The sequence below is a fragment of the Dromiciops gliroides genome, chromosome 4, assembly GCF_019393635.1.
Source record: "Dromiciops gliroides isolate mDroGli1 chromosome 4, mDroGli1.pri, whole genome shotgun sequence".
Lineage (NCBI taxonomy): Eukaryota > Metazoa > Chordata > Mammalia > Microbiotheria > Microbiotheriidae > Dromiciops > Dromiciops gliroides.
The window spans coordinates 231,690,372-231,716,768 of record NC_057864.1 but is presented as its reverse complement, the minus strand read 5'-3'; the positions used below and the strand labels follow the sequence as shown (position 1 = coordinate 231,716,768).

At 43.1% G+C, this 26,397-nt stretch overlaps 2 protein-coding genes across 5 annotated transcripts; one reads left to right on the top strand and one right to left on the bottom strand.

Annotated features, from left to right (window-relative positions):
• Positions 1-3,279: 3,279 nt before the first annotated feature.
• Positions 3,280-10,619, bottom strand: CNPY4 (canopy FGF signaling regulator 4). Its single transcript, XM_044002581.1, has 6 exons — positions 10,378-10,619; positions 5,204-5,330; positions 4,946-5,042; positions 4,536-4,658; positions 4,133-4,250; positions 3,280-4,044 (listed from the first exon to the last, which is right to left on the bottom strand). The coding sequence occupies exons 1-6, from the start codon at positions 10,505-10,507 to the stop codon at positions 3,944-3,946; spliced, it is 696 nt and encodes a 231-aa protein (XP_043858516.1). The 5' UTR covers positions 10,508-10,619; the 3' UTR covers positions 3,280-3,943.
• Positions 10,620-10,663: 44 nt separating this feature from the next.
• On the top strand, positions 10,664-26,377 carry TAF6 (TATA-box binding protein associated factor 6). Of its 4 annotated transcripts, XM_044002576.1 has the most exons (16): positions 10,725-10,755; positions 10,891-10,975; positions 20,561-20,762; positions 20,929-21,015; positions 21,181-21,334; positions 21,761-21,817; positions 21,978-22,097; positions 22,376-22,521; positions 22,688-22,765; positions 22,878-22,979; positions 23,096-23,278; positions 23,486-23,560; positions 23,708-23,833; positions 24,998-25,171; positions 25,298-25,495; positions 25,994-26,377. In XM_044002576.1, exons 3-16 carry the CDS (start codon positions 20,607-20,609, stop codon positions 26,375-26,377), a joined length of 2,040 nt encoding a protein of 679 aa, XP_043858511.1. In that variant the 5' UTR covers positions 10,725-10,755; positions 10,891-10,975; positions 20,561-20,606. The 4 variants fall into 4 exon arrangements, with proteins under 4 accessions (XP_043858513.1, XP_043858511.1, XP_043858512.1 ...); XM_044002578.1 differs by lacking the exon at positions 10,891-10,975 and having other exon boundaries at positions 10,664-10,755; XM_044002577.1 differs by lacking the exon at positions 10,725-10,755 and having other exon boundaries at positions 10,762-10,950.
• Positions 26,378-26,397: the final 20 nt, after the last annotated feature.

Sequence of the window (26,397 nt, the reverse complement as noted above, 5' to 3'; positions counted from 1 at the left end):
TCAGACATGTACTAGTTATGTGACCTTGGGCAAGTCATTCTGTTTACTTAATCCACTGAATCACAAACCACTCCAGTATCTTTGCCAAGAAAACCCCATGAACGATACGATCCACAGGGTCGTGAGGAGTCACACATGACTGAACAACATTTATGTATGTATGCACACACATATGTTGCTACATACATACACACACTTATTGCTTTCAAGACTAGAGAAAGATAAGTGTTCTACCTAACTCTTTTTATTAAGTAAATAAGGTCTTAACTGCTTGGATGTAAGAAGGAAAAAAGCAATATTAAAAGTGAATGTTAATGCAAAAATGTTAAATAGAATTCTACAAAATAAATACATGTCAGAAAATTTTACCTTATAAGCAAGATATTTATAGAAAGTATATATTTACAAAAGAAATGAAAAAAAGGAATGAAAGGATGGCTCAAGATTTGTAAAGCAATGAGAATAGCAAAGTATTAATAATCCAATCAATAATTAATCATTAATAATAATTAACCAATATATTCAGAAAAGACTTAATAAGTATTATGCCTGCTCGGGTTGAAAGTATTAAAATGCATCAGAATAGTGGGATTTTCCTAAAAAATATAAAAAAATATTTTTATTTGAAATAAAGGGATGCAGAAACAGGTGTCACATTAAAAATAGAAGTAAAGCAAGGATATCTATTCTGATACTATTTGGAGCTTGGCAAATAATAGAAATTTAATGAATGAAAACTGTCCAGCTCTCTTACAACTGGAGGGCAAAGTAAGGACAGAAAGAACCCACTTGATCACCTCTTTTTTTTTGGTGAGGCAATTGGGGTTAAGTGACTTGCCCATGGTCACACAGCTAGTAAGTGATAAGTGTCTGAGGCCGGATTTGAACTCAGGTCCTCCTGACTCCAGGGCCAGTGCTTTATCCACTGCACCATCTAGCTGCCCCATTTGATCACCTCTTGAAAGAAACTCTAGGGAGCAGCTAGGTGGCACAGTAGATAAAGCACTGGCCCTGGAGTCAAGAGGACCTGAGTTCAAATCTGGCCTCAGACACTTGACACTAGCTGTGTGACCCTGGGCAAGTCACTTAATCCTCACTGCCCACCCCGCCTCCCCCCCAAAAAAAAAGAAAGAAAAAAGAAAAAAAGAAACTCCAAAAGGAAAAGTGTGAGGAACATCATCACCCAAATCCAGAGCAATCATAGTTTAAAAAAGGTCTATGGGGGCAGCTAGGTGGTACAGTGGATAAAGCACCAGCCCTGGATTCAGGAGGACCTGAGTTCAAATCTGGCCTCAGACACTTGACCCTTACTAGCTGTATGACTCTGGGCAAGTCACTTAAACCCCATTGCTCCACAAAAACAAAAAAACAAAAAAGGTTTATAAGCATCCAGAAAGTAGTTCAAGTACCAAGGAACCACAGTCAGGACCACAGCAGATCTGGTAGTTTCTACCAGAGAGAGCACATCTTGGAATACAATATCTGACATTTGTGTAGGACACCGTGATTTTCTGGTACATCGAGATCTTTTCTCTCGTTTGATCTTCTCAGTGAGATAGGCTGAAATTATTGTCCCCATTTTATGATAGGAGAGTAAAATGAGTCTTGGGGAGGTGAAACACCTTTTAAAGAACCACTACATCAACTCCTCAGATTAGCCAAAGGGAGCTAGAGAAAAGGGGGAAGCAAAGTTGATATCAAAGTTTCTCCTCAGCCCAAAGGTTCTGGTCAGGTGGCAACGAGGGCTGCAGGAATCCTCCCTCTTCCTTCATGGCTCTGGGTACTCAGCGCACCTGCCCATTGCATGGATGCCAGTCCTTGGAGCTGGGAGGCCTTTCTTGAGCTTGTCAGTAGGTTTGTCTCTTGGATTCTGGTCCCTATCCATGGGCCGCTGCTCCTTATTGCACCTATTTCTTGCCTCCTAGCTTCGCTCAGAACTTTCAAAGGCTCTCCACATCAGCAGCACATAGTGTGCTCTCACAGCTGTGCCACTGGGCTATGAGGTTATTACTGAGTTTCTATGAATGCTCCCTATCAGCCACCCTCTCAAAAATGTCACTGACCCTCACCACAGAGCCTGAGGCTGTTCCAACTGCCATGATCTGTCCCTGACAACTTCATGGTAAGGAGTCACACGCCCCTCCAATTCTGGGCTCAATGGCAAGGGTTTGCCACGCTCGGTCAGTGGTGGTAGGTAGAGGCTTCTGGGAAGGGTGTGAGGGAGAGGAAGGAAGGAGCAAGTGCCTACTATGTTCTGGGCGCTGTGCTGAGTGCTTTACGAATATCACCTCATTTGATAGATAGATGCTATTACGATCCCCATTTTACAGCTGAGGAATGCTGAGCTAGACAGAATTCAAGTGACTTGCCCAGGTCATTGACAGCAAACATCTGAGACTGGATCTGAATTCAGATCTTCCACTAAACCACCTCACTGCCTCTGTAGGGAAAACAGCTGCAGAAACTAGGACCGCTACTTCAGGGAATAGGCCCAGGTTTCTTATGTAGTTTGAGTCCCTGTGGGTTCCCACAACCATCATTAGGGGCTCCAACAGGACTTCCTGGGCCAAGGAGCCCCCAGTGTTTACCAGGATAAGGCCTGAGGCCCCTTCTCCTGAGTGCTTAGGTCTCCCCACCAATGGGCTTCTACTGGCCAGAATCCAGATGCTTAGGGACCAGGTCCTAGACCTTGAACAAGATGACAGATCCATCAGCTCTCTGGGCACCCCCAACCTACTGAGGCTCTGAGTAGCCTAAAAGCAAGACTATCACAGAATAGGTATCCCTGGAAATCCCCAGGGGGGAGTCCCCATCCAGAGAGTCTGTCCATTCATGTAAGCTCATGCCCAAGAGTATTCTGGGTTAAGAGAGAAGAGAGACAAAGGCATGTATTTATAAAACTCTGCCACTCACCCTTGTCAACCCTACCTCAGCCCTTTGGGGGGGGCCCTCTCCCATCCCCTTTTAATTTATCCTTTCTGCAACAAGATGGGATCTTTAACACTCGTACCTCTGCTCCTCAGCCTTCAAGCTGCTTTTCCCTTCTAGCTGCAAAGACAAAGGTTGTTAACCATTTTTTTGTGTCAAGCTTTTTGTGTAAAGCTTATGGATCCCATCTCAGAACAATGTTTTAAAAATTAATCTAAAATACATATAATTAAAAAGGTAACCAATTTTATTGAAATACGATTATTAATGGGGGTAGCTAGGTGGTGAAGTGGATAAAGCACCAGCCCTGGATTCAGGAGCACTCGAGTTCAAATCTGGCCTTAGACACTTGACACTTACTAGCTGTGTGACCCTGGGTAAGTCACTTAACCGGCATTGTCCAATCCCCGCCCCCCCAAATACAATTATTAAAATGTTAAGAAAAAAATTCATAGACCCCAAGTTAAGAACCCTTGATGTACAATGAAGCTCTCACATGCTCACTGGCTTCAGTAGAATATCTGCACTTGTACATGCAGGGAATCGTTCCTGGGTCCTCTGGGTATTTTGGTCACTCTCTCCTTCCATGGGCCACTCCTCCTCCCCTCCCCACCTGGGTTAGAAGGAAAGCATACAGAAAAGGCACTAGTGGCTATTGACTTTCATACAATCCTTTACATTCTTTACATTTTTATCTGCCAAGATGAAACTGGCCTTGTAAAACTTCCCACCAGAAACATGTGCAGGGCAGGTGGTAGCCCAGGTACAAGTCTGAAAACATCTTGGAGCTCCATAGCTTTCTTCAAAGTACCATGGCCTGGCCTGGCCACTCATTTTTGTTGTCTCCAATCTTAGGGGCTACCATAGGCAGCAGCTACTTTGAGTGGACAAAATCTCCAAATGTGACTAGGCTAAAGGTGACGTCACCTTCATACCTAGATGACATATACATATATAAAAACAAACTTTAATAGTGATCTAGAAAATCAGAAGGTGATATTAAGTCTGATTCTGGTCAGAGGTCTGCAGCATCATGGGGATGGTGCCCTAGGCTCTCTTTCAAGCCCTTCTCATTCTGTTCTCTTGAATCCTCAGTCCAGGTTTCCTGAAGACAATCTGGGTTGATGAAAAGACAGACAGTGAATATACAGGTAGGTACCTGTATTTCTGTTCCCAAGACTCAGCCTGCCCCTGGGCTACTCACCCATCTCCTCCTTCCCAAGAACATGTTCCTCACAGAGGAACTGCTCCAGTGGCACCTCCTGGTGGTGGAAGTACCAGTCTTCAATGACATCTTCAAACCTCTCCAACATCAGCTCACACTGATAGGGAGGGAAGAGTAGGGAAGGAGAAGGAAGGTGGAAGACAGGATTTTTGCTTCTGGGTGAAGAATTCTCAGAAATTCAAATCCATTCTTTTTAATCTCCTCTGCCTTGCCTCTTCCTCCCCATAATATACTCTTCTAGGAGAGGAGTCCAGTCCTGTCTATGCCCCAGTCCCTGGACATCCCCATGATCAGCATTGACTGTCTTATTCTATTCCTCGAGTCCATTCCCTATGCTCTGTCCCATCTCATTTCACCTTTCTTGCATGTGACATTCTCCTACCTGCTTCTTGAGGAATGCAACCTCCACACTAGGTTCATCCCACAGTTCCAAAGGGATTCCGAGATCCACCTTCACACCCTTCTGTACTAGGCCTTTCAGGGTTGCCATGGTCTCACTCTGACCCTGGGGTGAGGGGAGATATGGGAGGGAGGAAAGAGGTAAAGGACTCTGGCAGGGTCAACCTCCTTTGTCTCTATTTCTCTCCCCATCCCCACTACACCAGAATCTTTTCACTGAACTTGGGGGCAGGGATCCAAGGACTAAGGCAGAATGGGAGAGGGTGTGGGACATCCCAGGGGCAGGTCTTGCCAAAGGATTCTAGGAGGAGGAAGAACAAAGAATGGTACCCCTGAGCTGTGGGGGTGGTTTGTTCCATTAAAGGGCAAACAAAAGGAGAAGATTTATTTTACCTTGGCATATCTTAGGGAGCCTTTATGCTCAGCATGGATGCTGTAATCCAGAATCTGTTCACACAGGTTCTCAAGGGCCTCCTCCAGCCGAATCTCCCTGTGTAGATTTAAGACAATGAGATGGGAGACAATGGGGAAGAAACATATGACTCTTTGGGAACTGTGGGGATGAAGAAAGTTAGGGAGTGGTTTATATAGCTATGTAAAGGATGAAGCATTAGAGCTACCATGAAAGAAAGAAAGTCAAGGGAGACTCACGAAGTGCTGTAGGGGACTTGTCTCTTTCTCTTGCCAGTGTCTAGCACCTGCCCTAGTTCCAGCAACTCCCGAGAATGGCTGCTCCGATTCAGTTCCCCCTGAAGCTCCAAGCTCAGTATTTTGCAGACTGTGGAGGGGAAAATAATTGCCAGAAATATGTTAAAACAAGATACATAGCAGAGTGTACTTGGGGGCAAGAAACCAGAATTTTAGTTCTGGGCATCCTGGTGTAATAAACAATATGCTGGTCTGTTAGTAAGGAAAATATGGGTTCAAATCTCATCTTGCACACCAGCTATGTGACTGGGCAAATCAGTTAACCTCAGTTTCTCATCTGTAAACTGAGGCTAATACTAACTGTACTACCCACTTCAAACTTTAAAGTTTTCTACAAAACATCAGTTATGATTATTAACTTGACTAATTAGTCATGTGACCGAGCAAATCTTTTACTTCCCTGGGCCTAGGCTTCCTAGTGAAACACAGACGTTGGAAAGAGGTTCACTAAGGTCCATTCCAGTTCAAAAATGTATCAGTTCCTGAGGGTAGTTTGTGTAAATTAGAGGGTGGGAAGGATAGGAAAGAACAGGGGCATCAGTTATTAGACACCAATTGAGCATCCTCTCTTCATTGTGAAAAAGGCATTCACCCTGTCCTAGAGTATATACATATGCTATCACATACTGAAACCTGAGACCTCTCCTTTTTTTCTCCTCTTAGCCCATCCCCAAATTACCTCTTCACCTCACAACTCCATACAAGACAGGCTTCAGCAAAGACTGATAATCCTCCTTAAATCTGCTACTTCTTCTGACATGATTCTTTCCATCCATGGCACCTATGTTCATAACCTCAGATTTCTATCCCTTTCCTCTTATCTCATCCAATCCAATTTAACACCTACCTCTACAACATCACCCAAATCCAGCCCATCTCACCCACTGGGACTATTACAATCCCCTCCTTTTTGGCCTTACTGCCTCTTCTCTCTTCCCTCTTCAATCCATCCTAGGTACAACAACAGGACTCTGATCATGACTGTTTCGCATTATTAAGAGCCTACTTGGCACTATGCTAGGCATTAGAGATACAAAAATAAAAATCAAAATGGCCTCTGTCATCAAGGAGCTTATAAAGGTACACAGAAGAATAAATACATAGACAGAGGAAGGGCAAATGGGGGGTTAGGGTAAAGTGTAAAGAGAATGTCTTTGAGCCAGAATTCTCCAAGAGGCAGAGGTGACAAGGGAATATATTCCAGGCATGGGGAGGAGTGGTGGGGCAACACCATTTAATCTATACAAAAATGGAAGACAGACAGCATGTGCTTTCATGCCTTTAGTGATTCTGTTATTTTCTATGCCTAGAATGTATGTTATAAAGGGAAGGAAAGGGAATAAACATTTATATACTGCCTACTAGGTGCCAAGCACTGTGCTAAGCACTTTACAAATATTATCTTACTTGATCCTATGATTTAGGCAAAAGAAATGCTTGTTTTATTGTATTGTTTTCCCTCTACTTATGTTACATAGGTATTTGGCTAGCACAGTGGGTAGAACACAGGGCATGGAGTCAAGACAGACCCAAGTTCAAATTCAGCTTTAGATACTTACTAGCTGTGTGACCTTGTCCAAGTCACTTAGCCTCTGTCTGCCTCAGTATTTGTAAAATTTCTAAAATATCACCTCCCAAATCTGTTATAAGGATAAAATGAGATATTTGTAAAACACTTTGTAAACATTAAAACACTATATAAATGCAATTTATTATAATTATTAATATCAGTAATACCTTTAGCATTCTACTCTGAAGCTTCATGAACTAGGCTCTTGAAGAACACACTGGTAAAATACAGCAATGGTAACAGATAAAAGTTTATTATCCAAGAACCAGCCTAAGTGGGAAGAGACTCATTACCACAGTGTTGACTAGCAGGAAATGGGTTTTTTTTTTTGGCCATAACTTAAGAAAACCATTTATTTTTTCCTCCAGTTACATGTAAGGGTAGTTTTCAACATTCATTTTCTTTTTTTTTTTTTGTGGGGCAATGAGGGTTAAGTAACTTGCCCAGGGTCACACAGCTAGTGTCAAGTGTCTGAGGCTGGATTTGAACTCAAGTCCTCCTGAATCCAGGGCCAGTGCTCTATCCACTGCACCACCTAGCTGCCCTTTTTTTAAAAATTAAAATTAAATTTTTTTTTTAATTTTTTGGTGAGGCAATTGGGGTTAAGTGACTTTCCCAGGGTCACACAGCTAGTAAGTATTAAGTGTCTGAGGCCGGATTTGAACTCAGGTCCTCCTGAATCCAGGGCCAGTGCTCTATCCACTGAGCCACCTAGCTGCCCCTCAACATTCATTTTCATAAGATTTAGGGTTTCAAATTTTTCTCCCTCCCTCCCTTTCTACCCCCCTCTACAAAACAGCCACCAATCTTATATAGGTTATAGATGTACAATCCACAAGTGCTCTTTTTATCAGTTCTTTTTATGGGAGTGGATAGTATGTTTCATCATTAGTCCCTTGGGGTTGTCTTGGATCATCGTATTGCTGAGAGTAGTTAAGTCATTCACAATTGCTCATCGAAAAATACTGCTGTCACTATGCACAATGGCCTCCCAGTTCTGCTCACTTCACTATACAGCAGTTCTTATGAGTCTTTCCAGGCTTTTCTGGGATCATCCTGTTTGTCATTTCCTATAGCACAATACCATTCCACTACAATCATATACCACAGCTTCCCTTGATTTCCAATTCTTAGCCACCACAAAGAGTTGCTATATTTTTTATACAATTTTCCTCTTCCTTTTCATGATTACTATTGTTAACTGTTTCCCTCCATCCTATTCCCTTCCCCATGATATTTACTCTATTATCTATCTTCTTTCACCCTATCCCTCTTCAAAAGGGATTTGCTTCTGTCTGTCCCCTCCCCCAATCTGCCCTTCCTTCTTTTGGCCCCCTCTCTTTAACCCCTTCCCCTCCTATTTTCCTGTAGGGTTAGATAAATTACTCCACCCAATTGAGTGTGTATATTATTCCCTCCTTGAGCCAATTCTGATGAGATTAAGGTTTTTTGAGCCAATTCTGATGAGTGTTAGGATCACTTACTCCACCCAACTGTGGGTGTGTGTGTTAATCCCTCCTTGAGCCAACTCTGACGAGATTAAGGTCTTTGAGACTATTCTGATGAGTATAAAATTCATTTACTGCCCTGCTCCTTCCCCATCTCTTCCCCCACTCCATAAACCCTTTCCTGTTTCTTTCATGTGGGATTTTCCCCCAGTGCATTCCCCTCACCCCTCAATTTAACCCTAAAGATGTTATCATTGGGCAGCTAGGTGTCACAGTGGACAAAGCTTCCACCCTGGACCCAGAGGGATCCCAACCAAAACCCAGCCTCAGATACAAGACAGTCACCTAACTCCAATTTTTTATGGTTCTCTAGGGTAAGAAGACCATTTATTAAGGGGGTATGTTGGGGGGTAGTGGGTTGTCTTTTGCATCAAGTGAAGGACCACATTTATGAAATCAGATCTTCTCAAACAATGAATTACATCAGTAACACTGTTTACCAGGGAAAGATACTAGCTGTGCAATGCCCAGCAAATCAATGTAGGGTAAAGCTCACAACTTTTGCACATTCCAAAACTGTTTGGGGACATTCTTCCAAAACATCTCCCAGTTAGGCAATGTAACAACTACCCCTTTTCTTCCTTTCTAGTTTATGGGCATCAAGGAGTGGCTGAATCACCTCCTCTCTCCAAGAAGCCAGAAGAAGGCCTCTTCTAATTTGGAAGCTTCCAAGCTAGGGTGGGACAGGTCAGGGTGTTCACAACTGCTGCCATGTGCACGAAAACATTTCTAAGGTCCTTTCCAGGTCTAATATGCTTCTTCAAACCTGAACCTCCAATTTGGTAGTCCTGAATTACCAGTTTCCATCAGCTCTAAGGCATGGGCTAAGAGGCACTAGTTTTACGCTTAAAGGAATTGTGATTTTGTCCAGGTGTCCCTTTATCAATACAGAACCCAACTCCTTTATACCTTATTAGTTGATCTTTATGAATTGCTGGGTTGGAAAAAAAACAAACTATTACTGGGCCAACCTAGTAATAAACTTCTCCTGATTTAAGTAGGCTGGTCCTTTGATGAAAGGCTGAGTTCCTTGCTGGACCTGTACTTGAAGCCTTTCTGGTTTGGTGGGGGGCTTCCTACATCTTAAACTCCACCTGCATAGCCTTCAAAAAACCATCACTGACACAATAAAGCATTAGAATTGACCTTTGGTGGAGGCTGAAAGCTCACAAGAGTGGTAAATTTCCCTGTTCTTTGGACCAGAGGACCACTTAACAGTTACTTAGCCGTGACACTAGCCAGTGGGCTGCTGAGTGTCTCAGTGGATTGAGCTCCAGGCCTGGAGTCAAGAAGACCTAAGTTCAAATCCAGCTTCAGACATTTAATACCTGTGTGACTCTGGGCAAGTCACTTAACCCTGTTTTTCAGTTTTCTCATCTGTAAAATGAATTGGAAAATAATTATCTTTGCCAAGAAAACCCCAAATAGGGTCAATGAAGAGTTGGACACGCCTGAACAACAACAACAAACAAGAGCCAGTATTTATTTAGGGCTTTCTTTAGTTGACAAAGTCCTTTATATCTACTTGAGCTTCACAACAACCCTAAGAACAAAGTAATACAACCATTATCATCACTATTTTACAGATAAGGAAACAAACGAAGGTGCATGAGAACCTTAAGGAGATTGGTCAGAAAGTGACAGAGCCTGAATTCACACCAAGGTCCAATTCCCCTAGATCCCAGGGTTCTGGAGAGGCTAAGGAAGCAAGCACTTGCCGGAGCGGCAGCAGGGACATGAAGGTGAACGACGGCAACAGAGCTTCTCTAAAGTTTACAAAACGCTTCCCCTACAATAACCAGGTCCATAGGTGGGATACGTACCATGCCCATTTTACAGATGGGAAAACAAGCTCAGAGAGGTCATATGATTTGCCAATGGCCACACAGCGAGCGTCAGTCTCCCCTCCCCACTCTCCTTTTCTCTCTCCAAGCTTCCTTCCCCCTATCCCAGACTACATGCGAGCCTGTCCCAGGTGCGCCGAGCGCATTCTTAGCACGCCCCAGTCCGGCGGAGGGGAGAACAAATGCTCTGGCTACCTTCACATTTGCTGGGCAGGTGCTCTTCCTCCTCCTTTTCTTTTCCCTTTTCCGTCCCAGAATAGCTCCTCAATACAAGCAACAGGAAGCAAAACAGCAACAGCTGTTGCCGCTGCCACCACTGTCCCATGTTAAGTTACCGAGCCCTGACTTCAAAAGGCGCCGACAAAGGAGCGATTTTTGAAAAGCCGGTTTGCCAGGTAACTGGCCCTTTAAATCCAGCCTGGCAAAAGCGAGTATGCGCCTGACGAAGCGCCGTCCGCGCAGACTCAGAGAATAAACGCGCTTAGGCTAACCTGCTGCGCAGACGCAGAGACTGTTTACTACCGCCCAGGTCCTGGATGTGGCGAAACAGGAAGAAAAAAAGTAGGGAAGGGGGTAAGGCAAGCAGCAGAGGGTATTCCTTTTGTCCAAGGGAATGGAGAAGAGACCCTTTTGTGGAGGCTGTTGGCGGAGGAGGGTTTTTCCGGGTCAAGGAGGTGGACTGAGGGGCATTTCACTTGGCTCTGCCAGGACTTGTGCGGAACTTTGAGGATCGACCGGAAGCTTGAGATGGTGGCTGCGTGACACTGGGCAAGTTAATCTCGCGGTGTCCTAGGTAACTTTATAAATATAGGTATCAAAGAAGGTACCTGCATTGGTAGAGGGAGTTTCTTCATCTGAGAGTTCACTATACAGTGAAGTCACAGGTGAAGTTCCTATAATATAACCACGAGATATGTGTGTGTCTTATTCAGATAGGATGTCTGAATCAGCTTCTTCTCTTCCTCACCTATGTCAAGAAAGTGAGGGAGGTGAATTTTCTCATTTCTTCTTTGGGATCAGATTTGGTTGTTATAATCATATAGCATTCCAAAAAAGAGTGAGCTTTTTTACAGATTTGGAGTGGACCGTTTGTACTGTGGAAAGAGCATGCAGTATTGAGTGTGCTCATTTGCCCTCCCTCTTGTTGGTTCTTCGTTCTCAGAGAGGACCATAATTTGGGATGTCATGACTTGCAGTCAATTGGATTTAAGTGAGAGAGGGCTGTACAAGATAAGGTCACCAACCTCACTCCTCCAGAGCCATCTGGGTTCAATGGCAAGATATCAGGACAACTGGAGATAGCCCCAGATGTTTTTAAGACAATTGGGCTTAAGTGACTTGCCCAGGGTCACACAGTTAGTGTCTGAGGTGACATTTGAACCCAGATCCTTCCAACTTCAGGGGCAGTACTCTATCTACTGCACCTAGCTGAGGATGTGAAACTATTATCTAGAGCGTGGCTTGCTTTTGTACCTTTTTTCATCTTATTTGCATTGACCACCAAGAGATTTAAAGTACTTAAAAACTAAGAAATCCTGAAATGCAGAGGCGTTTGTTGATTGTTGGGCAAAAATGTTATTGTCTGGCTTGCAAAGATGAACGTTTGGGAAATATATGGGATAGTCACCCCGAGATGGTAAGTCTGGCTAAGGGGACTGAGCACTTTCAGGAAGAGCTGTTGAAAGAAAAGGCTAAACCTTTGGCTTTTAGTTTGTTGGATCCTGCTCCCTGTTCTCCAGTCTGGGAGGTTAGTAGGTCTCAGAGCAGAGGCCCCAAAGGAGCACACATGGGAAAGCTTCTGAGAGTCCAATAAGGATGTGTGCTTTTTCTGAATTGTTCTGAATTGCAGCTGTGGTCAGCTAAATTAGGTGGTAGAGATAATAACTGCCCATTTGGGAGCTTTCGGTTCCCAGTGAGTAGCAAACTCAAGTGGGAGTGAAGCTGCCTTTCCATTTCAGCTGCCAAAGCCCAGCAAGTAGAGGACCCAAGTGCTCAAGCTGTGCTGAAACATGAATTGTGTGTACTCTCTTTGTTCCCACTTTCCCGATTCTGAAGTGTTGCAGTACAAATCCAGCCTCAGATACTAGCTGTGTCATCTCTCTGTCTCAGTTTCCTCTGCTGTCAGATGGGGATAGGAGGGATCATATTTGGGTTTTTTTTGTTAGTCAATTGGGGTTAAGTGACTTGCCTAGGGTCATACAGCTAGTAAGTGTTAAGTGTCTGAGGCCGGATTTGAACTCAGGGCCTCCTGACTCCAGGGCCGGTGCTCTATCCACTGTGCCACCTAGCTGCCCCAGGAGGGATCATATTTGTAAACCACAATGTCTGACACATAATAGGAGCTTAATAAATCTTTCCATCCTTCCCACCCTCCCACTCTTCCTAGGTATGTAGGAAGTGTTTTGTAGTTACTTGTTTTTATGATATCTTTCTTTTTGCTTAATTATTAGCCTACTGCAGAGCTAGAGTTTAGGGCTTGTTAGCTTGAAGTGTCAGACAACAGAGTAGGACCCTTTGGACCCAAAATAGCAAGTCATCCTCTCAGGAACCCAACTTTCAAGTGCAAGTTGGAAATGGGGTAGATACTGAAGGAGGGACTATTCTTGGGTGAGGCTTTGTCCAGGATATATTTGGATGCCCTTTGCATTCTGGGCCTGTCCTTCTTGGATACCCTAATACTGCAGGAGAAAAATTAGCATATTATTTTGTTTTATATTGTAATCAATCAGATTTCCATTATGTTTCCTTTCAAAGAAACTGGTCATATTTGTAGATGAACGTTTAGCCACATTGAAGTTAAGTGCTAATCTGTTGTCTTACTGCATCCATTAAGAATGTGGAATCAGAAACATAGTATAGAGGTTGCATAGAATATTGATTTGCTTAGAGCAGCAGTGTCAAACTCAAATACAAAGAATCCACTAAACTGTATATAAGGATCCTTATGGGCCACATATTTAGTTTTTTTTTTTAATGTGACATTTTATTTGTTTATTTGCGGGGCAGTGAGGGTTAAGTGACTTGTCCAGGGTCACACAGCTATTTGAACTCAGGTCCTCCTGCATCCAGGGCCAGTGCTTTTATCCACTTCAACACCCGAATAGGTGGAGGAAAACATGCTTGATTGCCTTTAAGAAATTGTGTGGTGCTATGGGGGAGGGGGACAGGACAATAAGAGTTAAGTGACTTGTCCAGGGTCACACAGCTAGTAAGTGTCAAGTGTTTGAGGCTGGATTTGAACTCAGGTCCTCCCTAATCTAGAGCCACTGCGCCATCTAGCTGCCTCCACATATTTAGTTTTAAGTGGTATGTTTTACAGCTCTGGCACACTGTAGAAGTGTATTCATTTTACTTTAAATTTTTCTGTTAAATTAAAAAAATTGCCATGTACACAGTAGAACACAGGATACATAATACTACATATTGTTTTCAAATCTGCCCAGCTTTCTTTGCTTCCTTGTTGGTTTTCTTTTGTTTTCTGCTATGTACCTTTTTTTTTTTGCAGGGCAGTTGGGGTTAAGTGACTTGCCCAGGGTCACACAGCTAGTAAGTGATAAGTGTCTGAGGCCAGATTTGAACTCAGGTCCTCCTGAATCCAGGGCTGGTGCTCTATCCACTGCGCCACCTAGCTGCCCCTGTACTTTTTTTTTTTTTGGTGGGGCAGTGAGGGTTAAGTGACTTGCCCAGGGTCACACAGCTAGTAAGTGTCAAATGTCTGAGGCTGGATTTGAACTCATGTCCTCCTGAATCCAAGGCCAGTGCTTTATCCACTGTGCCACCTAGCTGCCCTCCTGCTATGTACTTTTTACTTTATTTTTTTCCCCTTCCCTCCCCCAAACATACCTTTATAGTTGCAATTAAGTGTGTATATATAACATGCCCATATATACTCATATATGTATATATTTATTTCCACTCATCTGTTTCTCTAAAGGTGGAAAGCATCTTCCTTCACAAGTCCAAGTCTTTCCATGTTTTTCCACATCAACCAGTTCATTATTTCCTACACCACGGCTAATTAATCTCCTAAGAGATTAATTATCTGAGTTTTTTTCCCAGATTTTCTGCAGTCTATTCTTGGCTACATAGGTTTTGTTTATACAAGAACATTTTAATTTAAAATAATTGAAATTATCTACTTTACATTTCAACAATGTTCTCACCTTTTAATACATTTTAAGGTCTACTAGTACTACTGCTTATTTGTTTTTGTGGGGCAATGAGGGTTAAGTGACTTGCCCAGGGTCACACAGCTAGTGTCAATTGTCTGAGGCTGTATTTTAACTTGGGTCCTCCTGAATCCAGGACTGGTGCTTCATCCACTGCACCATCTAGCTGTCTCTGATGTATTGGGGTTTTGTTTTTGTTTTTTAGTGAGGCAGTTGGGGTTAAAGTGACTTAAGTGTCTAAGTGTCTGAGGTCAAATTTGAACTCATGTCTCCTGACTCCGGGGCCAGTGTTCTATCCATTGCATCACCTACCTGCCCCATGGTCTGACACTTCTGAATCTACTTCCTTTACATCTTTTTTCCTGGTTTCTTTGAATTTCCTGACCTTTCTTTCTTCCAAATGAACTTTGTTATTTTTTCTAACTTATTAAAACATTTTTTTAGTAATTTAATTGGGATAACATTGAATTAGTTAGGTAAATTGTCATTCAAAAATTATATTGGTGGATAAAGCACCAGCCTGGATTCAGGAGGACCTGAGCTTCAGACACTTGATGCTTACTAGCTGTGTGACCCTGGGCAAGTCACTTAACCCTCATTGCCCTGCAAAAAATTTTTAAAAAGAATTTATCTCTAAAAAAATATTATATTGGTTTTACCTACCCTTGAACAATAAATATTGCTTCAATTATTTGGGTCTGAATTTGTATAAAAAGTGCTTTATGTTTATGTTCAGATAGTTCCTGTGTCTCTTTTGGCATGTATCTACTCAGGTATTTTATAACTGTCTAGTTATTTTAAATGGTTTAAAACAATACTGAATCCTATTGCTGACACATAATGTAGTTTCTCTATTCTTCTCTTTTAATTAAATTATTTTAACTTTAACTTTGACATCACGATTACTATTCCTGCTTTTTTACCATAATCAATTCTACTCTGACCCTTTTTTATTTTTGTGTGAATCTCTCATTGTTTCCTGAAAGTAAAATGTCATTGAATTCAAATTTTTATTCTGCTATCCGTTTCTGTTTTATAGGTAGATTCATCCCATTCACATTCTTCTAAGCTACAATTACTTGTGTATTTTTCCTTCTCACCCCATTTTTCCTATATTCCTCCTCATTCCTCTGCTTTACTTCTACTCGCTACCTTGCCCTCCTATTCCTTAGCCAACCCACACCTTTAATAGTCCTTCCCATATCCTCTCCCCTTTCCCTATCCCCTTTTAACCTATTCCTGATGAGTGAGGTTCCATCACTACTGACCTCCTCCCTACCAGCTTCTTTATTAGTTTTTTTCTTTTTTTTTGGGGGGGGGAGCAATGAGGGGTTAAGTGACTTGCCTAGAGTCACACAGCTAATCAGTGTCAAATGTCTGAGGCCAAATTTGAATTCAGGTCTTCCTGAATCCAGTACTGGTGCTTTATCCACTGGGCCACCTAGCTGCCCCCATCAGTTTTTTCTTTTATGTCTCATTTATATGAGATAATTACTCCTTTTTATCCCTACAGTTTTATTTTTTTAAGAATCACCCCATCAGGGGGGCAGCTAGGTGGCGCAGTGGATAGAGCACTAGCCCTGGAGTCATGAGGACCTGAGTTCAAATCTGGCCTCAGACACTTGACACTTACTAGCTGTGTGACCATGGGTAAGTCACTTAACCCTCATTGCCCACCCCCCCCCAAAAAAATGTTGGTTCTCCTGGAAGAATCACCCTATCATATGAACTCAGGTCAGCCCAAGCCTTTCTTTCAAACTACCCAAATAATAGTGACGGTCATAAGAGTGCTGCTAATATTTTCACATCTAAGAAGTAAACACTTTGCCCTTATTGAGTCCCTTATAATTGGTCTTTAATGTTTATATTTCTCCTGGATGTTATATGTTGAATTTTCCCTTAAGTCCTGGGTCTTGTTGTCCCCAAAACCTGCAAGTCTTTCAATTTGTTAGAGGTCCTTTTTTTTTTTTTCCATTCAGAATTATACTTCTCTGGCTTCCTTTAAGTCCCAACTAAAATCCCATCTCTCTCTTTTTTTTTTTTTTCATAGCCTATTTTAAAAATCCCATCTCTTAAAGGAAGCCTTTTCCAACCTCTCTTAATTCTATTGCATTCCTTCTCTTTATTTTTTCATATTTATCCTGTACATAGTTTGCTTTGTACATATTTGTATGTTGCCTTCCCATTAGATTATAAGCTCCTTGAGGGTAGGTCCTGTTTTTTCCATCTTTTTGTATCCCCAGAGCTTAACACATTAATGTTCATTTATTGGTTGATAGGAAACCATTGGATTTTATTGAGTAGGGGAGGAAGTGATAAAGCCAGACTTGCAGTTTAGGAAAATCACATGGGCAACTGAATGGAGAATGGACTAAAGTGGGAAGAGACTTGTGGGAGGCAGGTTATTGCAGTATTCCATGTGTGAGGAGAAGAAGGTCTGTACTAGAGTTGGTGAGTGTCAGATGAGAGAGAGGAATAAGTGAGAAATGTTATTAAGGTAAAATCGAGAGGCTTTGGCAACAAATTGGATATGGGGGAGTGAGAGAATGGAGTTGAAGATGATACCTACTGTAGCCTGGGTGACTGCGAGGATGGTGGTGTCCTCAGTAGTAATAAGGAAGAGAAGGAAGGTTTTGCGGGGGAAAGATAAGTTCAGTTTTGGACATGTTGAATTTGGACATCTAGTGGAAGATATCTTAAATAATTAGTGATATGAAACCACAGGTCAGCAGAGAGAGAGGTTAGGATTGTAACGATTGGAATAACGCCACCTGCTGGAGACACTGTAGAAGAGTTCCGCCCATGAAGGAAGGTCTTTGAGGGCAAGACCAGGAGTCTTTTCTTTGGCATCAGGAAGTGACGCGGGCTAGTGGGAGGAGGAAGGAAGAGACTGAGGCTCTTTCCTGAGGACACTGGTGGAGAGGGGAGCTAGAAATGTGCTCTCCCTTTAATAGATAGAGGAATCTAGGCCTTTTCTTCTCTCTTTACCAAACTCTTATTCTCCTTAATAAATGCTTAAAAGTCTAACTCTTGCTAAAGCTTATAATTTATTGGCGATCACTCATTAGATATTTTAGACAGTTTAGCTAGAATTTTAGCCCTTAACAGGATTGGATAAGTAGATCTGAGAATCGTAAACATAGAGATAATAATTGAATCCATGGGAGCTGATGAGATCACCAAGTGAAATAACATAGACATGAAGAGGGTTCAGGACAACTGTTAGGGTTAGACTTCGACAAAAATCAAGCAAAGAATTCTGAGAAAGAGCAGTCAGGTAGGAGAACCACCAGAGTAGTGTCCCAGAAATCTATATTAACTATGATCAACTATGTCAGTGGCTGCAGAGAGGTCAGAAAGGATGAGAACTGAGAAAAGGACATAGGATTTGGCAATTAAGAGATCATTGATAACTTTAGAGAGAGCAGTTTTGGTAGAATGATTTCTTAGAAGCCAAACTATAGGGAGCCACCTATTATAGATGACCTTCCCAAGGAGTTTAGCCACAAGAGACAGGAGAAATATGGAACTATAGTTAGTGGAGATGGATGGATCAAATGAGAATGGGGGAGGGGCGGAGAATGAGGGGGGACATAGGCTTTTATAGGTAGTAGGGAAGCAGCCAGTAGGCAGGAAGAGACTGAAGATAAATGGAAGAGTGGGAATGATAGAGGGGGCAGTCTGCTAGAGGAGATGAATGAAATGGGATCACTAGTGCATGTAGGTTTTCCTTGGCATGAGATAAGGGAAAGGAGATAATGGCAGAAGGTATCTTGCTGATGTGATATGAGGAGAAATAGCCTCAATTTTTTTTCAGTAAAATAATGAAGCAAGGTTCTCAGTTGAGAGGGTGGAAGGAGAGTTAGTCGTGGGAAATTTGAGGAGGGGTGAAAAGGTTTGGAAGAGCTACTGTGGTAAGTGGAATAATGAGTTAATTAGGGAGGTATAAAAGTATTGCGTAGCAGCAGTTAGAGCTCAGTTGAGATTGTTAACAGGATGTAATGAGGACAGTCCTGGGGAACTACCCTGGGCACTAGGATAGGATATATAGATGATTAACCTGCGAAGTAGACTAAGGGTTGTTGGGAAGAGGACATGTATAAAGATGTGTTAGGAAAACCTAGAGAGGAGAATTTCTGGGAGTGGAGTAGTTAGCAATGTAAAAAGCTGCATAAAGTTAAAAGTTAGCATGAATATTGAAAAGAGGCCAACTGAGACCATTGCTACCCTTGTCTAAAGCACTTTCAGTGGAACCAGAAATGAGACAGCAAGGGATTAAGATGCAAATGACAGGGGCGGCTAGGTGGATAGAGCACCAGCCCTGGAGTCAGGAGTACCAGAGTTCAAATCTGGCCTCAGACACTTAACACTTACTAGCTGTGTGACCCTGGGCAAGTCACTTAACCCCAGTTGCCTCACTTAAAAAGAAAAAGATGCAAATGACAGATAAGGTAATGGAGTCATTGAGTGATCACAAGCTTTTTGTAGTTTAGTTGTGAAATGAAGGAGAAACTTAAGATGATAACTTGAGGCAGTAACAGGGTCTAGTAAGTTTTTAAGGCTGGGAAAGATTATGGACCTATTTTTAGGAAATAGGCAAAGAGCCAATAAATATTAGAGGAGGGGATGACAGAAGTAGCCAACTCCTTAGGAGACGTTGGTAAAGGGCCATGTCAACCTTTCACTGGAGCAAAGGACTATTTAGGATGATGTCAAGGTTATTAAGTGAAGGAATTTAAAGCCCAGGAAGGAGAGCCTCTTTTTTTTGCTGTTTTTGTTGTTATTGTTGGGTTTTGCTGGGCAATGAGGGTTAAGTGACTTGCCCAAGGTCACACAGCTAGTAAGTGTCAAGTGTCTGAGACCAGATTTGAACTCAGGTCCTCCTGAATCCAGGGCTGGTGCTTTATCCACTGCGCCACCTAGCCGCCCCCCTCATTTTTTTTAAGTGAATATGATTTGAGGTCCTCTGATTAGAAGGAAGAGGGGTTTGGTAGGTGTGTTGAGAAAAGGTTTGGAACACACTGAGGAGTTCATTAGAAAGTCAGTCTGGGACTACAGAAAGGATTAGTGTGGTGCAGTAATGGCCTAGTTAAAATTACTTAACACAAGTGCATATACTAGGGCAAGTAGGTGGTGAAGTGGATAAAGCACCAGCCCTGAATTCATGAGGACCTGAGTTCAAATTCAGATCCAGACACTTGACACTACCTGTGTGACCTTGGGCAAGTCACTTAACCCTTATTGCTCCCTGCCCCTTCCCCCTCCCAAAAAAAACCAAAACCCCAAAACATAACTACACATAGGACCTAGTCCAAACGTGATTAGGAGTTAGGGTAGATTCACTGGCATGTGAGCTCCTTGAGAGATTACATTGGAAATAGTTGAGCAGCAATAAAACAGTAGGGACAATTGATTCAAAGGTTGATCGAGTTTGTAAGGGAGGAGAATGAGAATGAGCAGGCAAGGATGGAATGACTGGAGGTTGAGGTGATAATAGGTTATGGTGAGAGAAATTTCAGTTATGGATTGTGGAGTCAATCAGCAAATATTTATTGGTGTGTAGAAGGACACATCTGACTTATGCTGGTACCACAGGTAGGCTGGTAGGTTACTTATCTCTTAAAAGAACAAGTCCCATTGCCTTAAGAAGGGAAAAAACTGTCCAATCTTTCTCCATCCTTACAAGAAGCTTAATGGATTAGCAAGTAAATTTATGTATATTAACTTCTTCTTCTTCTTCTTTTTGTGGGACAATGAGGGTTAAGTGACTTGCCCTGGGTAACTAGTACGTGTCAAGTGTCTGAGGCCGGATTTGAACTCAGGTCCTCCTGAATCCAGGGCCAGTGCTTTATCCACTGCGCCACCTAGCTGCCCCCTTAACTTCTTGATCCACTCCAGTTAGTAAGTTCATTGAATGTAGAAAGGAATTCTCATCTTTGTATCTCTGGCACCTAGCATAGGCCTTTCATTTGGTAAATATATAATAAACACTGAAGATTCTATTTGCCTTTATCTTTTCCTAACTTTGGCCCTAGGTAGAGCTTTTGGAGAATATCTTACCCTGCCTTTAACCTCTGTCTTCTTTCATCCTTTGGGTCTCTTCCCACCACTCTTAAGGTTATTATCTCTTTATCTCTGCCCCACCCCTTTACTCCCTCTCCTGCCCTCTCCTTCTAATCTCAATTTTAATTTACCCATCTCTTTTGTAGGGCACTGCCAGTAGAGAGGAAATTGGGAGAGGTGTCACACTCCAGTATGGCAGAAGAAAAGAAACTAAAGTTAAGCAACACGGTGTTGCCCTCAGAGTCAATGAAAGTTGTGGCAGAATCCATGGGCATTGCTCAGATGCCTGAAGAGACCTGCCAGCTATTAACAGACGAAGTTAGTTATCGTATTAAGGAGATTGCACAGGTGAGCCTTGGTTTCTCTGAAGCCAGTAGTGTTGTTGTTTTTTCTTCCTAACCTACTGAACTCTCAAATCTTCATGACCCAATGGAACTCTTAAATTCTCCATTCCCAAATATTGTATTAAATTGGTTGTCTTCTGTCATCCTGGTTGTTAACCTCTTCACTCTAGGATGCCCTGAAATTTATGCACATGGGGAAGCGTCAGAAGCTCACAACCAGTGATATAGACTATGCCCTGAAGTTGAAGAATGTTGAGGTACACAGGTCAGGGAGTTGGGCCAGGGGAGGTGGTGGTAGAGAAACCAGGTTACATGGGAAAAGAAGGGACTTGGGGCAAAAAAGCTGCACTACTTTAATTTTACTGTTTCCCTTTTCCCCAATCTCATCCTATCTCTTTTTTTGATCTACTTCTCTACCTCAGCCTCTATATGGGTTCCATGCCCAGGAATTCATCCCATTCCGGTTTGCCTCTGGTGGGGGCCGGGAACTGTATTTCTATGAGGAGAAAGAGGTTGATTTGAGTGACATCATTAACACTCCCCTACCCCGCGTCCCCCTTGATGTCTGCCTCAAAGGTAGGAGGGGATAGATGTTTAGAAGCATTTCTAAGGGGACTTATAAAAGAGAAGGTATTTGGAAGGGGTGGGGAGACCTTGGGAAGAATTAGAGGTTGTGACAGGAAAGGAGACTATTATCAAGTCATACTCCAATATTTTCTTGTGCGGTGGTGGTGATTCTGGGTTCTCAAAGGCCACTTTAATGGAGATTGAGCACAGCCAGATCCTGACAAGCTGGATAGGCATGAATCGTCTCCAAAGACCAATCTGGCCAAGGCTGGAAAGGCTTCTCAGTAGATTGGATACAAGGTAGTTAAAATTTCAGCCACAGCAAAGACCATATTACTAAATTACTGTGGGGTTGTGTTAATGGAACAAGTGCCTACACTTTAAGTGACTGCTGATTAAATGATTAAGAACATTTGACTTTTACTTCTCTCCCAGCTCATTGGCTGAGTATTGAGGGTTTTCAGCCAGCTATCCCAGAGAACCCACCCCCAGGTAAGCCTTCTTCTTTTCATTCCCTTCCCCCATTAATTCTCTAGTCCCTACAGCCTGCCTCAAGTTACACTTTTTTTTCTCCCCATCTTTCTCCACTTACTTCTGGTATTCCCTGACTTAATTTCACTTCTTTTTATTGCTCATTCCTGTGTGTCCCCAGCCCCCAAAGAGCAGCAAAAGGCTGAAGCAACAGAGCCCTTGAAGTCTGCAAAGCCAGGACAGGAAGAGGATGGACCACTGAAAGGCAAAGGTCAAGGAGCTGCATCAGCTGATGGTAAAGGTCAGTGAAGCAGGATGGGGGACTAGAATTCAGGTTTCCTTATTGTTGGTTTAATATTTGGTTGTTGGGAGGACAGGGTCAGTAAAGGGTTATGGGAGTATGGAAACTGGGCAGTAGTGGAGAACAGGATCAAGGTTCATAGACCCTTCAGTGGACTTGAGGGAAGAAGAAAGATGACGCAGGAATTAGGAAATAGGTCTTCCTTGGTGCAAACTGGACTTCACATAGCAATAGGATGGGTCTGATTCCTATCTTGCCACTTTCCCACTCTCCACCAGGAAAAGAAAAGAAAGCTCCACCCCTGCTGGAGGGTGCCCCATTGAGAGTGAAGCCCCGGAGTATCCATGAGTTGTCTGTAGAGCAGCAACTGTACTACAAGGAGATAACTGAGGCCTGTGTAGGCTCATGTGAGGCTAAGAGAGCGGTAAGACATCACCTCTTAAAAGCTGTATTTCCATAAAGTCCCAGATGTCTTTTATACTTTTCCAGGGTTATTTTCCCATTTCTCCATCTTACCCTGCCTCACCTGCTCTGCTTCTTCCAACTCTTCCATTTCTTTCTTCCCCAAGTTGTTATCTTTTTCCATACAGGAAGCTCTCCAGAGCATTGCTACAGACCCTGGACTTTATCAGATGTTGCCAAGGTTTAGTACTTTCATCTCTGAGGGGGTAAGAGGAATGTCATGAGGGCTGAGGGAAAAGGGGAGAAGCTAGGAGAAAGAGGCCTCTTTTGCTGTCCCATAAACTTCTGCTTCTTTTCCTCTCCTATCTCCTCCCCTAGGTACGTGTGAATGTTGTTCAGAATAACTTGGCCCTGCTCATCTACCTGATGCGAATGGTGAAGGCTCTGATGGATAATCCAACCCTGTACCTGGAGAAATACGTGAGTAGGTTCCTATCTCAACATTTCCTTCCCCCGTTTCTCAATAATTCTTGCTCTTGCCACTGAGAGCTCGGTGATCCCAGGACACAGAGGTCAGTGTTGGCTCTTCCATCCAGGTACATGAGTTGATTCCTGCTGTGATGACTTGTATTGTGAGCCGACAGCTGTGTCTTCGACCAGATGTAGATAATCACTGGGCACTCAGGGATTTTGCAGCTCGCCTAGTAGCTCAGATATGTAAACATTTCAGTACAACTACCAACAACATCCAGTCCCGGATCACAAAGACCTTCACTAAGGTGTGTGTATGTGTGGGAGAGCATTTCAGTTCATCTCTCCAACCAAAACATCTCCTTAACACTTGAATGAGGGACAGGGGATTGCAGGCATAGCTGGTGGGGACCAAATTTAGGGTTAGAATACATCTTATTTAATAGCTATGACCCTGTTTTTGTCTTCCATTACTTACCTTCCTTGCTGTTATTTTAATATTCTTCCCTTTGCAGAGCTGGGTAGATGAGAAGACTCCCTGGACTACACGCTATGGCTCTATCGCTGGCCTGGCAGAACTTGGACATGATGTAAGCTACTCAGGGAGAAACGGAAAAAGGAAAAGAGTAGTATCTGAGGAAGGGGAATATTGGGAGGGGGGAAGTGTGGGGAATGGTTGGTTCTCAAGGTATGGGAGCAGTTTAATAGTGACCTGGTGCTGTTCCTTATTTCTCTAGGTGATTAAAACACTGATTCTACCACGGCTTCAGCAGGAAGGTGAGCGAATTCGAAGTGTCCTAGATGGCCCTGTGCTGAGCAACATTGACCGGATTGGAGCTGACCATGTGCAGAGCCTCCTTTTGGTCAGTGGATGAGCCCGCTTTCCTCACCAAGTATTTGAGAAACACATACACACACGTCCTCTCATGGTTCACTTTGTAAAACATTTTTGATCTTCTCTGTAACATATTCTGTTAAAGCTGAACCTAAGGTACCCTGATTCAGCTATTTCTCTTAGAATACACTCCCCGTTATCTCCAAAACTGAGGTGGTCAAACTGATTTGGTCTGCTGTTTTGAAAAGGCAAAATTTCTTCCTCAAGCAAAAAAACCTTAGGTACTATACATGGATTGTCCTGTACTAAAAATAAAAAGCCTTTTCAGTCTGCTAGAACTTAGATTCCATTGGTATAACATTAGTAAGACCGGGGCCACTTCCATGTTATGATGACTTTTACAAGACTTTAGTAAAGTTACCAAGAAATGTCTTTAGGAAAGTATAACGTATATATTAAATACTCAAATATAAGTTGCTAGAAAACAGAAGTATAAAGTGTGTGTGTGTGTCTGTGTGTGTGTATATATGAAGTATAATAAATAAAGTATAATACATATATATGTAAATATAAAGACCAACTCAAGTAGATATACATATGGTAATCCAGGAATAAACTCACTGAACAACTGACTTTTTTTTAAGTGACTCCGCCCAGGGTCGCACAGTGTCAAGTGTCTGAGGGTGGGATTTGAACTTAGGTCCTCCTGAATCCAGGGCCGGTGCTTTATCCACTGTGCCACCTAGCTGCCCCCTGAACTGACTTTTAAAATATGAACTTTCAGAACAAGACCCATTTGTAAATTGGGGGGCGGGTTTCTGTATAGGTATTTTCACAGGCAAGAAATTGGTTTGACTGACTGACTAGAGCAGAGATTCTTTACCTTTTTTGTGTCATGGACCCTTGGCAGCATGGAGAAGCCTGTGGACTCCTCAGAAGAGTATTTTAAGATGTATAAAAATGTGTAAGGTTGTAAAGGAAGGACACCACTTATATTGAAACATAATTATCAAAATATTTTTTAAAAAGAGTTCAGAGACCTCAGTTAAGAATCCCTGAGCCTATAAATCCCAGTTTGAGAACTCCTATTCTCCTATAGCATGATTAGCCTTTCACACTTGATACACTTATAGGTTTCCCACCTACTCCCTTCTTTTCAACTATATAGCCTATCCTCATTCTTCCTCCACAGAAACATTGTGCTCCAGTGTTGGCAAAGCTACGGCCACCACCAGATAATCAGGATGCTTTTCGGACAGACTTTGGTTCCCTGGGACCTCTTCTGTGTTCTCATGTGGTCAAGGCCCGGGCCCAGGCTGCCCTGCAAGCCCAGCAGGTTAACAGGACCACACTGACCATCACACAGGTCAGTGACTACAGGACACGGCTGGAAGAAAAAAAGCCCTGAGAAGGGGAGAAGGGCCTGTCCCTCTCACCACCTTTCTTCTCCTGGTGCTCTAGGTAACAGACACTGCTTTTTCTTTCTCTGCAGCCCCGGCCTACGCTGACACTCTCCCAAGCCCCCCAGTCAGGCCCTCGAACCACTGGGCTACTGAAGGTTCCTGGTTCCATTGCATTACCTGTTCAGACTCTGGTGTCTGCAAGAGCTGCAGCCCCCCCCCAGCCTTCACCACCTCCAACCAAGTTCATTGTCATGTCATCTTCCTCTGGTGCCTCATCTTCACAGCAGGTATTTGGAGAGAGGAGCTAATAGGACTGGCTAGGGTTACTACCTGACCCTGAGCAAGAACCCTAATCCTTGGGCAAACTAGAAAATAGCTGAAAGACTATTTGATTCCTACACTGTTCCTTGTTTCTACCTGTTCAGAGTGGTCTGCTCTAGTATGCGCAACCTTTCAGGCTTCTGAAATAACTTTAAATTGGGGTAGTTGTGACAGGATATTAGATACTGTGTGGTTGGATGCATGTGGTTTTCTTGTTCTCTCATTGGGCTTTCTAAGGTTTGTGGGTGTTAAAGAAAAAACATCTTCACAGGAAGGAGGTGAAAGGTGAAGGCTCTGTAGTAGGCCACATCTGAATCAGGCTAGTTTAGTAGTACAGATTCTCTCAAGTTACTATCTTCTATAAGAACAAAAAAGGACTAAGTGGAGACAGTGGAATGGAAAAATGGGAGTTTTCAGGTCTTAGAAGATGCACCGTTAACTCAGTTCCATCTCTTTTTCTTTAGGTCCTGTCTCTTAGCACAGCAGCCCCTGGCTCTGGCTCTACCACCACCTCTCCTGTCACCACCACAGTCCCCAGTGTCCAGCCTATTGTGAAGTTAGTCTCCACTGCAACAGCAGCCCCTCCTAGCCAAGTTCCCTCAGGGGCAGGCAATGTCCAGAAATATATTGTTGTATCTCTTCCACCATCTGGGGAAGGCAAGGGAGGGCCAGCTTCCCATGCTTCCCCAGCTCCTCCTCCATCGTCTTCTTCCCCTTCTCCCCTTGGGTGTGGCTCCCTTTCTGGAGGAAAACAGGATGTTGGGGATAGCCCCCCTCCAGCTCCTGGTACCCCTAAGGCCAATGGTTCTCATCCCTCTAGTTCCAGCTCTCCTCAGCCTACCCCCTGAAGGCTTCATACAAAGGTCCT